This window comes from Montipora capricornis, chromosome 11 (assembly GCF_036669925.1).
Source record: "Montipora capricornis isolate CH-2021 chromosome 11, ASM3666992v2, whole genome shotgun sequence".
In the NCBI taxonomy this organism is placed as follows: Eukaryota; Metazoa; Cnidaria; class Anthozoa; order Scleractinia; family Acroporidae; genus Montipora; species Montipora capricornis.
In genome coordinates, this window is record NC_090893.1 from 36,169,522 (window position 1) to 36,186,213 (window position 16,692).

Sequence of the window (16,692 nt, forward strand, 5' to 3'; positions counted from 1 at the left end):
TTAGTCTTGATAAAATCTTCAAGCGACTGGTCAGTTTCGCGAAAAATGATACCTTATTCTAGACCCAAATGCTCTGAGTTATATACGGTAATAATACCCTATGCTAGAGTAAACTGCTTGAAAACCATTACCCTTCACAGCGGCACATACCTATATAGCCCATATATGGCAGTACCCCCCACCCCCTGGGGCAGCTTTTAGCCATCTTTGTTTAATGCAATATTGCCATTCAATTTTCACAGGGATCGTATTCGCACCACAGTTAACATCATTGGTGATTCATTTGGGGCTGGTATAGTTGAACACCTGTCACGCGATGATCTGTTGACTATGGACTACACAGCAAGAGAGGATACTGTACCAATGGATCCCATTGAGCGATACACACCCAAGGCTGACGGCCTCAATGATGCACGATCAAGCGAGGCCTCATTAAGGGCAACTAACTTCTAATTTATGATAACTTAACTCAAAAGTTAATTTCATACTGGATTTTTCTTCAGGACTGCTCAGGTTTCTGTGATAAAGTTCCCTTAAAGTCAAGAAAAAAAGAATGACATCATAAATAATTTCAGAGTTAAAGTCGAAAATTATTTAACCCCTATTGTCTCGTGTTTCCTGGTCTCTGCAATAGGTGTTTTCACACAAGAGAAGTCTGGAAAGAGCACTAAACAATAAAGGCTACTGCAACCCTTCTTGACACTCATGATTTAGCACCTGAGAATCTATTACATGTAAATCTCACTACTAGGGATCAATGGGTTAAAGGTTGCCTACACGTTACAGCGTCACTCAAAGTGCTCTTTTACTGTATTTTTTTTTGGTTCCCTTTTTGCTGCTTAATCATCATTAAAATGAATGTTACTCACAAGCCGTTAGGATAAATCATTCTTTTTTGTGTTTTGCTGCCACAAGTATGTAAATTACACAGTGGTCACAAGTGTGAGAATAACTTCGGTTTGGCAACTTTAATTTGAGGTATTCTTTTAATAATGATATTTTAAGTAATCTCTGGCTGGCAGTTTTGCATAAGTAAGTAATACATGTATAATCACATGATTTCAAGTGCAACTTGGAATAATGAGCGAAGAATTAATGGCGAGCATGTAGTCTTTGAAAAACTTATGGGAGCTTATGTATTCCAAATTTGCATGAGAGAAATCATGGGAGTACTTAATAACAGACATGAAAAGATGCCATTAGGCAATCAAAATGTAGGATTTTTTTCTTTTATATTATTAGTTGGGAAACAAGTGACAAAACCAAGTAGAATTGGGATTAGCATGCTGGCACTCAGACTCCCACTTAAACAGCCAGATCAGGAGGCTATGCATAGTTCATAACTGTTTTCCAGTTGCTGGTATCAGGAAAATTCGTTAGAATTAAAAAAAAAAAGATTAATGGGCAGCTTTACACTGGTTGTTCACAGACTCCCAGGAGTCCATTGTCAAAAGTTGTTTAGTGGAGGGAGAGTTTGTTGAATAAAAAATAATGTTGAAACAATAATGTTGCAGGAAAATTTGAACTGCATTCTTAAAAAGACAAGAACTTTTTTAGAGATGTTTTATCTTAAACCTGTATCAGTTTCAGTAATAATATTATTACTTCACAGAGGGTTTAATGAAGTTATTAACAACAGCCTGAGAAACTTCTCGCAGTATTTATAATAATAAATGTAGGAAGGTGAAGCAACAATGACATATGGAAAGAAAAACACAAAATAATTTTATTTTGAAAATATAACAGATGCAAGTAAGTTCTGGATTATTTTGCCAGTAGATACATTTCTTTGGTGCCTTTAGTAACTTATGAAACCACAGATGTGAGGTTTTGTGGAAGACGTGTGTGCATTACAATGATTTGTACCATTATGTAGGCTGTATTATAAATGGCGGCTAAGTAATTATATTTTTGTTTTATGCTAATTCTCTGCGCTAGCCTCGTTAGCACCAACAGAATTCAAAAACCTTTTTTTTCCAAAGCAAGGCTAGCAAGGATGATTAGCATAAAGTCAAAAGAAGAATAATTTCTTGGCAGCCATTTATGAATATGGTCAATCTTGCTACAATTCTACGTGTCCACAAAATGACAAATCCTCCAATTCAGAGGATAAAAAGTTGCACCAACTGCAAAGCTACTTCAGTATTTCTTATGCTGGTTCATGTCATCCATTGACAACATTGCCAATGCTTCCTAATGTACAACAAAGATGTTATTACACTACTTCCTCTGTGGACTTACATTTTTGGTGATTTTCATAGTGTTAGCTTCAACTAGAAGCTCATGACATTGAAGCATTTAACTCTGGTTCAGAGCTGGGTTTTTTATAGTATGTTTTCCTTATTTGGATGTAATGTCCTGCGCGTGCAGCCTGGGTCTTATTTTTGTGCATATTTGGGCATAAAATTGGTATCTGAAACTCCTCAGCTTTGTTCCAAGGAAAAGAGTTGCAAGTTACATGCTTCAAGGGCTTCTGCTTCAACCTATTAATGTACAGGATGAAAAGGGATACAGCTTCTGAATGTACCGGTAGATGTTGTTAACCCTTTCAGACAGAGTAAGATCTTATACGAGTTGCATGTAGAATACAGGTTTTTTAAAATAATTTTATGATTAAACATGCACTTCCATTTTTCCCTTTGTTAACATGAGGAAGATTGTTTTTTAAGTTACTTTATGGCTTACGTACATACAGTGAGCACAAGTATTCAATAAAATTGCATTTTAGCATAATTTTGAATCAATCGATATTTGGTTATTTGATGATAAATTAAGGAATAATTATTATGGTGCACATTATTGGTTACTGTTAAGAGGGGCTTTATTACTAAGCAAGTGTTGGATCATTACGTTAATTAAGGCTGTGGTTTTGTGACAGTTCCTCCAGAGAAAATCGACCACTGGCCTGCTGTTTGAAAATACATGTAGGACACTGTAATGTATGCTGCATTTTTTCCTTATTTTTTGCACAAAATTACCAGAATGAGTGAATCTATAGTTTATTTGGAATTTCTTCGTTTCACCCATGGATAAATCAATTCTCCCATGGCTAATTTGCCAATCAATGTAAGCCAGCTTTCTGTGGAAGACGAATTTTCACGGAAATCATCCATAAAGTTGTAACAAAACAACTCTGCAAAAGGAATAGGCTGGTTATGAAGGGAAAGACACACAGATGGTATGGGACTGGCTGTTCTCCTGAATAAACCATGTAGCAGGTGCAGGTCTTCTCCTGGAACATTAGTTGAGTCCACCAGTTCAATTGTTAAACCTCCTAGCCAAAAAGAAAACACAATTAACTACCCTTCTGAGAAGACAAAAATACCTAAGTTACATGTATACTTTTAAGGAAGGCCTTTTGAAACCAACTGTCTTCTACTCTTACAAAAAAATTCAGGTGGCATAAAGCATAAATGCAGTCCATTTTTTCTACGACAAATAATGCTGCACAGTTGTAAGTGGGTTCCACAACAAGATAAAGCACTGGCAGGCACAAAACACAGGCTGCAAGAGACAGATCATTGTTTTACCAATACCAAAAGAACCCTAAACCATCATTAAAGCTACCCTTAGGCCTAACTAGGCCTAAACAAAAGTTAACAATGTTAGCATCAGTAAATGGTTAGGGTTGTTTCTGTATTGGTAAAATATAATGACCTGTGACTTGTAACCTTTGACCTGTGTGAGACAAGCAGTTGATAACAAAAAGGTGTTTCATTTTTTCACCTTAGCATCAAACTGCAAGTGTGCTAAAGGAGAAGATGTAGCCTGCAGAACAGGCGTACTTTGGTGGGGATTGAACGGGATAATGTCGCCATCCTGGATAGTAAAAGTAATGGACAGCTGGGGAGAGCAAAAAATGTTCCAGGGAAGAGAATAATAAACTAAAACCTGTAGTAGGTGAGCGGGTAGCCCCCCCTCCATCTCAGCCACTCATGCCCACCCTGCTCTCCTTTCAAAATGGCACACTTGAGTTAGAAACAGTTAAGTCTTTAACAGGCCTTTGCTGTCAAAACATGCCAGCTCTGCATTCACTATTCATGATGACTCTGACTCTGACAAAATTACCTTTTGGCAATGTCAGTCAAAGCAGTATAGCAGGATGGTGGTCAATTGTAACCTACATTTAGAGCTTAATTCCCATCATGAGTCTCATATGGCTCAGTGATAAAGCACTGGAATTAGTAACAGAAGGTTGTGGAGTCAACTTCCTTAGGCTTAAGAGCACTCAGATTTTCTCTGGGTATCGATGAGTCACCATTATTCAAGTTGTCCCTGTTTCAAAAGCCGGGCAATTTGGTTGTCCATTGGGAAAACCCTCTACGATTGCAATCACATGACAATGGAGCTTAAATATCCCATAGTTCTTAGTGTGCACCTGTGTTTTTTTGCAGAGGTGTGGGTTTCAGCTGTGATTTCCTTATCTGACAGTGTTTTGTAAAAGATACAGATATTCAAAACACAGGAAAATGCCTGGTTGTGACAAATTAATATTTTTGTTAACTTCACACTACTATCGGATATTGGCAATAAAATTTACTGACAAGTTAGTTGCAGGCTACTTGTGACTAATCCATTTTCTATTTTTGGCTGGGTTGTCTGTTGTTTTATTTTTTCCAAAACCTGGTCACTTAATAATCTTTCTGGTTGACTTGCAAGAAAGGACGGTGGCTAAATTCAAGCGCTGCTCTCTTTATGAAAGTCATTATTGATGAAAAGGTTAGATAGCATCCTTTTAACATTTGCACAGATGATCAGGTGTCAACAACCTGATTTTTTGTTACATATTTTTTTGCCAGTGCGAACGGCAAGGAAGAGAGTTAGTGTCACCCATTCCCTCACTATCCAACAACATGTATAGAGTCACTCGGGCTATACATGATAATAGAAAAACAATATCTCTGAATGGGAGAGACATTTTCATAGAAAGAAAAACAACAGTGTTCATTTGGAAATCAAGCCTTTCAAATAAAAGTAAATGAAAGTAACAACTATAATGGTAGGTCTTACTACAGCTACATGTATAGTTACAATTTTTGCTATTTCTTTAACCTAGTTTCAGTCAGATTGAGAATTAGATTAAACAGTTCGTACAGTACCTGGAAGTAAGTCTGGTTTTACCCATGCCAAACACAATGGAAAAACTGGAAGATTGTTGATAACATTCACAGCACAATTGATGACCCCTTTACCAAGCAGCACCATAAGCCGCAGTACAGTAAACACAGCATAGTACATTGCAGTGGTTGGCAACAGGAACAACAGGATGGTAAACAAAAGAGTGCCTAAGAACAGTCTGTCAGCCTTGAAAGGAACACTATCAACTTGATTCTTCTCAACATTCCATCTTCTACCTTCACAAAAGAGTCGAAAAAAATATAAATTATTATTTTAACCCATTTACTGCTCAGGCACCCTACCATGCCCCAGTTGATGAGTAAAATCATTTGGCGTCAAACAGAGTAAAATCTGTCTCACTCTTGACTTTTTTTGCTATTGTTTGTGATGTGTGACTTTTTTGCTTTTGTTTTGAAAGTGGAAGCACCGTAATTAGTAACATTTGGAAGCAAATTGTTGTAAGTACAGCGACGTGGTCAACAAAATTTCCCGTAATTCTGGGTGCGCCTTATAACAGGGTATTTAGGTGAAATTTTCATTTTACTGACTAGTCACAATCATCTTCGAAAGTTTAGGGTGCGTCTTATAACCGAGTGCGCCTTATAAGTGAATAAATACGGTAATTTATGATATGTGCGGCTATTTTGGGAGTTGTGTAGGATTTTTCCAAGCACTGAAGGGGCGAGAAAAAATATGAACAAAGAGCAAAATGTCCGTACATATTATACGTTAAACCTTTCAATGAGGGATTTATTATTCCATTTTCTAGTATTTTGACTTCCTGCATTGACTGAGAGTTGAATCGTTGCATAATAAGGCACGTGTGAATGATGAAAACAGCACGGATGAAACCACTGAAATGTGCAACGACAAGCTATTCTCAGGATTCAGATTGTGTTGAAAACAAATTCTTTCATTGAAAAATTGCTGTCCCATTCATATTTGCTCTATTCTAAACCAATTAATCCCGTTCTCTTGACCAAATAATTATGGTAAAATGATGTAATAGTGGAATAATAAAGTCAATTATTCACAGGGCTTACATTTAGAGTAATAATTAGCAACTATTCACCGAAGTAAAGTTGACAAGTGGTGGATATTTACCAAGCCACAAATCAGCGAGGTAAATATCCACAACGAGCCTGGCAGAGCCTTATTTGACATTGTCAAGATTTCTTTTTCATGACTTAAATATCCTTTGTCATGTAATACAACATGCGTGTTTGGTCGCCATTTTGAAAATGAATAAAACAAGTTGTTTTTGATCTGAACATTTCATCAGTATCTGTATGAAATAAACAGAACATTACAGGGCCACTTGGGGATACAAATTTTATCTTCCCATGCTAATAGGCCTTTTGCAACAAACGATCACTTGGTACAAAATCCGCCATGCTGGAGGGCAAGCTCACTATTATTTCCCCTGGGACATTAAAACAAAGAGACCTGAACCAGTCAAGCTTGACTTGCCTTTGTTTTAATGTCCCAGTGGGGAAATAATAATGAGCTTGCCCTCCAGCATGGTGGATTTTGTACCAAGTGATAGTTTGTTGCAAAAGGCCTATAGTACTGGCATCTCTCACTTGTTTGCTACACTCACTTGTGAGAGTATACTCGGAAGGTAAAATTCACATCCCTGCACGACCATGTAATAGGTTCTATTTGTTAACCACATTATTATGGAGGACTACACTCAATCAATAACATAATAGATATTTGAGATCTCATTGGTTCAAAGGTTGTCTTAACAATGATAAATTAATTTGTTTGATAGTATTGCTGAGACTACCAGACTATATAAGATCAAAAATGCTTTCACAATTCTTACAGGACTTAAATAACGTTTGGCTCAAACTTGCAACAGAATTATACACATAGCTGTAACAGAGAGAACTCTTGGGCTGTCGTAGCATTCACTGAAGCTTACCCCACCCTTAAATTAAAATATGAACTTTGTACCATAAATTAGACAATGATCACTGCTTTGTATATTCTTTCCTCGGAACTTGGCAGGTATTTTTTGCAGGTTGCAGGTTGCAGGTTGAAATTTAATTATAACTCGATAGACTTACTGTGGCTGTTACATGAATAGCTAACCTTAGGCCTAGAGAAAAGTTTTTAGGCCTAAGGTTACCTATTCATGTAACAGTCACAGTAAGTCTATTGAGTTATAATTAAATTTCAACCTGCAACCTGCAAAAAATACCTGCCACTCTGTACTTCCTTTTATGGGAACATACATGAGCCCAACAAATTGACCTGCTACCAACTGCGTGGATTCATAGCTCAGTTGGTAGAGCATTGCTTTGGCATCACAGAGGTCAAGGGTTTGAATCCCATTGATACCAACTGAATTAATTTTTTCAGGTGTCTATAAATTAGTGAAAATCGCTTAAATTGTCCAGTTAAGTGTGACGATGACTTTTACCTTTTGTATATAAACCACACTTCAAATATACATTTCTTTTATAATTAAGTAGGCATGCGATGTTCTCAATCTAACCTGTGAACAGTCTGAACAAAGCAATCAACTTCTTAAGCTGGAAATTATACAGCCTTGCAGCATAGACATAAAAGCAGTAAATATGCAAGGTTATCACAGACAGCACTTCGGAGCCCATTGATAACAAAAATGTTATCCCAAAACACCCAGACATAATGATTATACTTGTAATAATCTGTAGATAAGGTTCAATACAACTCAGATAAATCTGCCACAGGTAGATGTGGTACGAAAAGAATTTGCTCATGTACTCGGCAAAATGTTTGTTGAGTTTCAAACCAGCTGGAGCATCTTTCAACCAATCCAACAAAGCACTTAAAAGTCCTGCTACAGTGTTTGTTTTCTCCATCACAAAATCAGTAGCATGCATGTTGTAACCTTTTTGAAAGATCCATGACACAATCAGAATTCCAAAGATGATGTCAATCAACATTATGCTGGCTATATTGACAAACCATACCAATGGAAAAACACTTTGACCATACTTAGCATTGCTCTTCTCAGCTCTTTGGGTGGAATATCCTGTCTGTGATAAGTCCTTTTTATCATTCCGTGTTGGCTGAGCTAAACACTTGCACAGTGCCTTCATTTGACTGAAACGGGTCCATAATTGCAAAACACCAACAGACTGATAAGATAAAAATTTGACCATGTCTTTCAAGATGGCGACCCTTTCAGAATCCCAAAAACAAGACAGACAACAAATATTCTTTAGCAACTTGGACACAAAGATGAAGATGAAATCAATAATGTTCACCGATTTCAAAGGGGCTTTGCTTTTTATTGCGGATAAGATTCTACCCTCGTCGCTGTGTGATCTATTCAAAAGGATGAGAACTTTGGATATTTCTGTGGAATGCTTCGTTTCTGAACACTGTAACTGCCTCCAAAAATCATGAGTATTTGCGCTTGCTGTCTTCATTTTTAAAGGCCTATTGTGTGTTGGTTGTTTGTATAAAACTATCACGCAGCTATCCGGTTTCCGGTCATCCCCCAGAAAGTATAATTGAGGTACGAAGGTGTTCCGTTGTAGGCGAGCGAACACCATTTCTTCAGTTAGTGAAAGTGCAAATTCTTTTGCTGAGGCAAATATATCTGACATCGAAAAAGACTCATCGTGATTTTCGTTTATCCAGACTCCAAGAACAGACAGTGAATCTACACCATTTTCCTTGCTCAGTTGGGGAAATCTTTCGCAAAATGTTAGCCAGTCATTTGAGAAACAAGTAACAGTCACGACGACAGAAATGTTTCCCTTGTCTACCCGCCATCCTATGATCAAGCCACTTCTTTCCGAAAGGCAATGGCGGGGAAAAAATAGTCTCAACCTTTTCTTGGAGATGGTGGTTGCCATCTTGTTTGACTGGGCTGCTTTGCAACAAACTGGTATCTAGTAACCAGTCTACTAAGGTTTGTTCAGTGATTGATTGATCCACCACCTTGAAACTTGATCATTATTGGGCCTGCGGTCTGCCCAACAATAGACCAAGTCGGCTAACGCAAACCCTTTGGGAATAAAACGTTTTAGTATATACTAAGGCAGAGTTTACACGAACGCGGTTTCACATCGATACGGTTTCATGACTTCGAATCCTCGTCAAAATCGATGCAGTTTGGAAGTGTTTAGACGGAACCGTTTTCGCCAGAAAATCCAAGCTGTGATGGTATCAAGATGTTTTCGCTGTTTACACGATAGATGGAACCGCATCGTTTTGAAAACGCTCCACTTTGGCAGCGGTTTCAAATCGACGCAGTTTCAATCAGTCTCGAACTCTCGATCGGTGTAGTGAAAACGGAAGGTATAGCCGCATTGGTGTAAACACTGCCCAAAACAGTGGATAGCGTTGAACGCGGGCGCTGATTGGCTCGTCAAACTCCGACTATCCTGTGCTATTTACCTCCTAGCAACTCCGGAAAAAATGGCGTCCCGATTTGCATCCGTGACAAGTGAAAAAAACATCAAAATTAATTTTTTGTGCGGTATATTATCTCACTGTTTTAGTATATACTAAAACAACTATTCACCTTAGTGTCGGTGGCTAGCGGCTCGGTAAATATCCACCGCTAGCCACATCCACTTCGGTGAATACTGCAATAGTTGTTAACTAATCACCTCCGAGCAATTTGCGCGGAATTTGCTCCCGAAAATTTTGTAATCTTTGCAGGAATAAATGAATTAAGACCGTCTTTTTGTGCTGCATTATCTCACTCGTTTACTATATACTAAAACGACTAATTTTATTTTTAAAATTTTTAAGTAACAGAGTCCCTCTTGTTCTCACATACCACGCTTTGAACAAGCAAATCAAACACTTTCTATTTCAGAACTTCGGCATTCTATCAAGTGACCAGCTGACCCGTCATATCTTCTCACAACCACCTGTAGAAGCATACAAACGCGATCTCAACCTAAGAAACTTACTTGTATCACTCAACTGACCACGCACGCACTGATCAGAGTGGCACGCGTGCCTGCCAACATCCACGTTGCCATACCGTCAGTCCTGAAACAGTGACGAAGTGCTCGATGCCCCTTTTCCATCCATGGCCATTTTACCTGCCAGACCAGTAATCTTGTGTACTGCATATCCTGCAACCGATGTCCTACCATTCTTTATATCGGTGAAACCGGACGGAATCTCAGGAGTTGTTTTTGCGAACACTTACGTACGAAGTAACTGTATACCGAACAACACCCCTGGTTTCTCATTTTCAACTCAGCGGGTCACAGTATTTCAGATATCCGGATACGGGGTTTGTAGTTATGCCACGTTCTAATCTCCAACGGAAGCAACGTGAAATGAAGTTAATTTTACAGTTGGGAACTGTACATCCTGATAGACTTAACATCAATTTCAACTTTATTTAAAAATGACTTGATGCATGCGCGCGCGCGCCACCATTCATCTGCGCGCTTCTTTCTGATTGCGTATTTCAGCGGTTTTCTTCACACTGAAGAAGGGTTCTACACCCGAAACGTCTGTGATATTTTAAAAAAAATTACGGATACCCGACTTCTTGATATTTATTTTCTATCACTCCACTTTAGTCTCCTTTGCAGCCGCTCGGGCAGAAGTGTGGCCGAGTGGTTAGAGCGCTTGCCTTAAGATCCGGAGATCCCGGGTTCAAGACCCGCTCTGACCACTCGTTGAATTTGATCCTAGTAGTCCCTGCTTCAACTTCCCAGCTGCACTTGTAAATAGCCAACTGGTTTGCCTCCAGCCAGTAGGGATTCTTAACAATAGTTGTTGTTCTGTTCTGTCGTTTCGTTGTTTCATTGGCCCTGAAAAGCCCCTATGGGGAGCGGTCAATTAAGTATGTATTGTATTGTATTGTAAGTCACTCAATCTGGACGCTCTTCGGGACGAGGAGCGTTGCGTGACCTCGACCCGAGCGGCTCGCGGCTGCTAAGGAGACTATAGGAAGCACGCGAGTTTTTGAGACGCGGACGGCAACCGGAAGTGAGCTCTACTACATTTACATTCCTAAGTATCTTTTCTCCATTAGAGATCATGTAAAAATCTTGGAGACACCACCGTCCTGGCACGCGAAATATTCTCTTCCGGTCGCCGTCCGCGTCTCAAAAATGCGCTTGCTTAAGCTCCCTTATGCATCGCGAGCAACGCATGGGTTATTCTAGCCTGCGAACGCAGACGTATTTACGTCTGCGTTCGCAGGCTAGGATTATTCCGATGCTTTGGCCGCGCGAAAAGTGGGCACCCACGTTTCTCGAGGATGTGATGTTTGGGGAAGTTGGACATCTATCAAAACTCTCCTATATGCATTTTGTGAAATTGATGAGTATGAGTATTTTCAGTGAGTGCTTTCCGTCGTCAAACTGTAAAATATAACCGAAGTAATTATATGAACCATGTATGCAGGTCTTCGCGGTTACAACAGTGTGATATTGCGTCATATCTGCCCCCGTTCTCTCTCTTCCACTCCATGCAAAATGGCCAAGGAATCGGCATACAAAGATATGGAAAAATCTTTTCCGCATTTTGGCACCTTAGCGATACATGCGGGGCAAGACCCAGAGCAGTGGCATTCAAGAGCGGTTGTACCACCGATTTCGATGGCTACAACCTTTAAACAGGATGCTCCTGGTGTTCATCGCGTAAGAAATAGCTGAATCCCAATTTTCGAAAGCTTTATACTGTAATCCCCATAACCCGAGGGATGACACCTCGCGTAAAAAATGGAGGTGATGTAGTAGTAGCAGCAGCAGCAGCAGCAGTAGTAGAAACTTTATTACCGTGGCAGAATCTTCTAGTTTGGGAGAACACAAATAATAATAGATAACGTAACATTATTTAATTACAAAGAAATACTACCTGCTAAATTCTAAATTAATTAATTATTGTATATAGTGCAAATTATATTGTGTAAATTATAAATAGTGCAATGAATGGTTGAATTATAAATAGTGCAATGAATGGTTGCCATAAGTTATTTTGTTATACCTGGAAACTGAAAAGTCAGACTGTCTTGAATTATAGGAAGAGTCATGTTCCTGAAAGATGTTACAAATATTCAAAGGGCTTAGGTTGTGTTTGACTTTGTACATCAAAATCCATATATCTTGTAAATGTGTGTTTAGTAACATAGGTCACTTATCTTTCTTAAGGGGAGTGTTTGTCTAATTGTATACAGCCCTTAGGCCTCTTCCTTGTACTCTCTCCAATCTGCAACTATCACTAGATTTGCAAAAATGCCATATTAGATGACAGTAGGTTAGATAAAGGTTATTCTTTGAATGCTGCAGGGGTATGAGTACTCTCGGTCTGGAAATCCGACAAGGAATTGCTTTGAAACTTGTGTGGCTGCGTTGGAGGGTGCCAAACACGGTCAGTTGAAATGATTCGTTGGTGTTAAATCTAATGAGCCACATGGAACATTATTTGCAGGGTCATGCAACGCTAGTGGAGCAAGCGTTGCGTTACACCAATAAGGGCTACAATTAAAACAAATCAAATGGTCCCATGGTCGAAAACATTCATTTATTGCAACCATACAGTGATAATGATTGATGGTCTTAACCTTGCAGCAAACCTGAGAATAAAAGCCTCGTGACATCTCTTGGGTTTCTTACCGATCTTATTTATTCCTGTCTTTAGAATAATGTTGTGAGATGCTTAAAGGAGTCAATAACTACATTAAACTTGAACCTGTACCTACATCTGTACCTATAACTGTCTACATGAACATTTGTGTTTAGGTTTAACCCATTCTATAAAATAGTCCAATTTTGATGTAATCTCTCAATCTTAACAAAAGACATCATGAATGCACCTCAAGGCACTCTAGGGAATCAACTATAAACTTTGCAAGTCCAAATGGAGCCCAGCTGACACTAGCGTTTTCAGTCAATAATTCAACTCTTCCTCCTACCAGGAGTTTTTTTTCCATGTAAACCTGAGCCTCATACCAATTTCGTATTGCTGATCTCCTATAGGGGTTAATTAGGCCACCATTATGATTGCACATGTTGCAGCATCCACAATAAATTTTGATAACCCTATCCATTCTACTTTGTGTGGAGCTTGACCATCGCCTGTTTTAGTGCAGCAAATAGTTTTTTCATAGGATTATAAAACATTTTTAAATTTCTGCTTTGAACCTCACCTTCTCTAATGGAGGGTATAAACTGCAGGTTAGAGGTCATTGTTTCACCATAGCTGAAACAACCCAAACCTTTTCTACTACACCAATATTAGGCCTAAACACTGTGCTCTAAATAATGCTTAAGCCTAAGGTTAGTATTTTGTAAAGGTTTGGGTTGTTTCAGTTATAGTAAAATAATGACCTGCAACCCCAACTTTGTAACCTGCAACCTGCATGCGCACTTTACACCCTCCAACTAATATCTAGTTTGCACTCAGGCTCTCCATGCGTTGATTGGGGTGCAGTCAACAGCTAGGGAAATGGACATCACTCCAATCCCTAGTTGTTGACTGCATGCCATTTGATACACAGAGAGCCTGTATGCAGGCTATACACCTTTTCCTCCTGAACAGTTTGCGTCATATTGTTGTTCCTTTTTTTTAACAGTTTTTCTCTAGACCTTCCTATTTTCCCATGACACTCTGAGGGGAGTAGGTTTCTTTTTTCGGGATCCATATGAACATAACAAAGGCAGTTAATCCAGTTTATGTTATAAAATGTACGCTTACAAATAATTCTTGCCTCTATTATTGGCATCATAGGCTTAGCTGCTGCTTCTGGATTATCAGCGACTATGCTGTTGACACATCTTCTAAAGAATGGAGAACACATTCTTTGTGTGGACGATGTTTATGGAGGTATATATACGTTAAAATCTAATCATTGAAAACAAGCAAATTCCAATCAAACTACAATGTACTTATAATAAACAACTTTTTCTGGAAGAAGAAACTAGCCTATCAGAGCCTTTTGATTGTCCTGCTATTATATTCATTTGACCCTTTTAATTCAGCTGGCTCATCAGGAACAGAACATAGTTTTTTCGGTGCAATCTATGAGGCTTCCAGGATAATCAAGATGAATAAGTCAGATATGGTCAGGTAATAAGTTTAAGTGTAATTTATTGTACTGGAGTTCTTTTTTTTATATCATTAGGAACCAACAGATACTTTTCACGGGTAGCAGCCACACAAATGGGAATAGAAGTGAGTTTTGTAGATCTTACTGATTTGAATATGCTGAAGACTGCCATCAAACCTAACACCAAGGTGAGTATTGACTTTTTACAAATAGCATGGAATTGAAAACTTAAATTTGTATAATTGAAGATTTGAATTGAATTCACGCAAGAACTGCAAACCGCATTTTTTATCCATGGTCTTAATTATTTATTTTTTAAGAACTCATAAATTATTTAGGAGCCTAACAGCCTATCAAAACACTGATAAAACATCATGTGCATGAGCTTTAACCCAATAAAACACTCCTAATTAGAATTCTTTATTTAATGAATAGTATAATGAGGCCTGGCTTGTTTTTGTTTTTTTGATACGCTTTTTGTGGAATGTTTTTGAAGCCATTCAAAAAACTTGCAGCACTTGTTTTTTAAGGTCTAAAAACATTCGGCTATGCCTCTTGTTTGTAAACCCAATAAAAGGTAGCTGCTCATTTTCACAGACCACCATTTCTTTTTGGATTGAATTCCTGCAAATGAGAATCCTGCAGGAGTCCAATGACCAATTACAATAATTAGCAATTATTGAATGAGGCTGAGTAGGATATGAAGAATTCTGCAGGTCAAGGAGGATGTTATCCACCAAGGCGGAAGGCTGAGGTGGATAACATGCTCCGAGATCTGCAGAATTCTTCATATTCTACGAAAGCCGAATTCAATAATTGCTTTATTATTCATTCAAAATATTATCTTTGCTCAAACTTCTTAACCTACTCGCAGCTATTTTTCTGTTCAAAAAAAGAACACAATCTTGTCCCCAGCTTTTTTCGGGCAAAGGTTCAATAATTTGCAGCGGGCTGCACTTTTGACACCATTGGTTCAATAATCTGCAGCGGGCTGCACTTTTGACGTCATTGATTCACTCGTGCTTGGCTAAATAACCTTGAGACGTAAATAAAATGATTATAATTAGAATAATAATTATTATTAGTAGTAGTATTGTTATTATAATTATGGTGCAAGCTGTTGTGATTGCCTTTAAATTAAGGCTACATCATCATAGAATGCCATAACAGTTTTGCAGAGAAACAATTATTGAACTGGCAGTCCCCTTATAAGTAGAGCCAAGGGCAATATACTTAGGCCAGGTAGATAAAGTTTATTATGTCTCTACAATTCCAAATACATGTATCTCTGAAATATTCAGAACAGTACCACCAGATAATCATTCTAGCTCTCATATACAATGTAGTTAACAGGAAAAGACATGAATATGTGTATGAGAGTTCCGCTAATAATAAGAAATCTTACATTGTACATGCAAACATTTTTTTACAGTTTATTACAGTACAATGATTGATGTCATGCATGTACTTGAAATATTTTAGAAAAATGCATTCTCTTGTATTTCACTGTACACATTAACTTCCTTAAACAGTATCAGTATCAGTTATACAATGTTCTGATTTGTCTGTTTGTAAATGGTTTGATAGGAGACAATAAATCACATTTGTACTGGTGATTCTTGTCACGATGCATATGAACCTGTCATGTCCTCACTCAATACCATACATCACATTGCCTGTTATCCATATGCATTGTTAATAATTTCACTTACAACAATCAAGAAACACTTTTATTAAGCTAAAATGCTTTCGTTACTTTTCTTCAAAGTTGCTATAAGATTTTGCAGTAGACACATGTACGCATTGCATACCTATTTTTTTTAAAATCATGAGATGGAGGATCTCTCAAAATAAATGATGGGCTCTCATAATTAATGTTTATTTGGGATTTACTGAAACTAATAATGACAGTTCATGCCAGTGCCAATTCGTTTTCTTGACTGTTGCTTTCATCATAGATGGTATGGGTAGAGACTCCCACAAATCCTCTTTTAAAGCTTGTGGATATTCAAGGGGCTTCTGAAATTGTCCACCAACATGAGGTTAGCTTGTCATCAATTTATGTATTGTGTAAATTGTGTTGTTCATTCTCACCTGCTTCAAGTCATTTACGTTTTGTAATTGGCTAATGAATCATTTCATGGTTCTTTTCTTCAGGGGACCATCTTAGTAGTGGATAACACATTCATGTCATCATATTTCCAGGTGCTACATTAATTACCATAGTTAAGTAAATGATAAGTGTAAAACAAAAGTAATTTTATGTAATTTATCATTAGTTTTTAGAGAATTGTTTTAAATAGGAAAAATGCTTTGTTTGAAAATTTTGTCTGGGCAGAAGTGAGATGTGACCTGATGAAGCCAAAAGGTGCTTGGCTGTCCAATAATAATTATTATAACTTGACCAGCATCGGAATAGAAATTTCTTTGTGCCCTTTTTACCTTACCAATATTTATCTAAATGAGTCCATTTGTTTTGAAAACATTAATGACAGGGAAATACTTATCATGTGAATAATACTTTTTAGCGACCTTTGTCTCTTGGA

General features: G+C 38.0%; 3 protein-coding genes across 3 annotated transcripts in view; 2 read left to right on the plus strand and 1 right to left on the minus strand.

Annotated features, from left to right (window-relative positions):
• LOC138022803 (excitatory amino acid transporter 1-like) overlaps positions 1 to 2,738 on the plus strand; it is a 31,840-nt gene extending 29,102 nt beyond the window's left edge. The window contains exon 7 of the mRNA XM_068869757.1: positions 243 to 2,738. Within this exon, the coding sequence (XP_068725858.1) occupies positions 243 to 453 (211 nt within the window). The 3' untranslated portion in view covers positions 454 to 2,738. The remainder of the gene's footprint in view (positions 1 to 242) is intronic.
• LOC138022802 (phosphatidylinositol N-acetylglucosaminyltransferase subunit Q-like) lies at positions 1,710 to 9,083 on the minus strand. The gene is made up of 3 exons (XM_068869756.1): positions 7,622 to 9,083; positions 5,100 to 5,354; positions 1,710 to 3,274 (listed from the first exon to the last, which is right to left on the minus strand). Exons 1-3 carry the CDS (start codon positions 8,973 to 8,975, stop codon positions 3,000 to 3,002), a joined length of 1,884 nt encoding a protein of 627 aa, XP_068725857.1. The 5' UTR covers positions 8,976 to 9,083; the 3' UTR covers positions 1,710 to 2,999.
• A 2,225-nt stretch (positions 9,084 to 11,308) lies between these two features.
• The window catches only part of LOC138024135 (cystathionine gamma-lyase-like), a 24,112-nt gene continuing 18,728 nt past the window's right edge, over positions 11,309 to 16,692 (plus strand). The window contains exons 1-8 of the mRNA XM_068871242.1: positions 11,309 to 11,422; positions 11,503 to 11,738; positions 12,387 to 12,468; positions 13,828 to 13,923; positions 14,222 to 14,334; positions 16,105 to 16,188; positions 16,304 to 16,351; positions 16,675 to 16,692. The exon at positions 16,675 to 16,692 is cut by the window's right edge and continues 40 nt beyond it. Coding sequence (XP_068727343.1) covers positions 11,314 to 11,422; positions 11,503 to 11,738; positions 12,387 to 12,468; positions 13,828 to 13,923; positions 14,222 to 14,334; positions 16,105 to 16,188; positions 16,304 to 16,351; positions 16,675 to 16,692 — 786 coding nt within the window. The 5' untranslated portion in view covers positions 11,309 to 11,313. The remainder of the gene's footprint in view (positions 11,423 to 11,502; positions 11,739 to 12,386; positions 12,469 to 13,827; positions 13,924 to 14,221; positions 14,335 to 16,104; positions 16,189 to 16,303; positions 16,352 to 16,674) is intronic.

Coding starts and splice junctions, on each gene's coding strand:
- LOC138022802 (XM_068869756.1), bottom strand. CDS start 8,975: ATGGCAACCACCATCTCCAAGAAAAGGTTGAGACTATTTTTTCCCCGC. Junction 5,355..7,621: donor TTTGTTCAGACTGTTCACAG/GTTAGATTGAGA, acceptor TCTTTTGTGAAG/GTAGAAGATGGAATGTTGAG. Junction 3,275..5,099: donor AAAACCAGACTTACTTCCAG/GTACTGTACGAA, acceptor CTTTTTGGCTAG/GAGGTTTAACAATTGAACTG.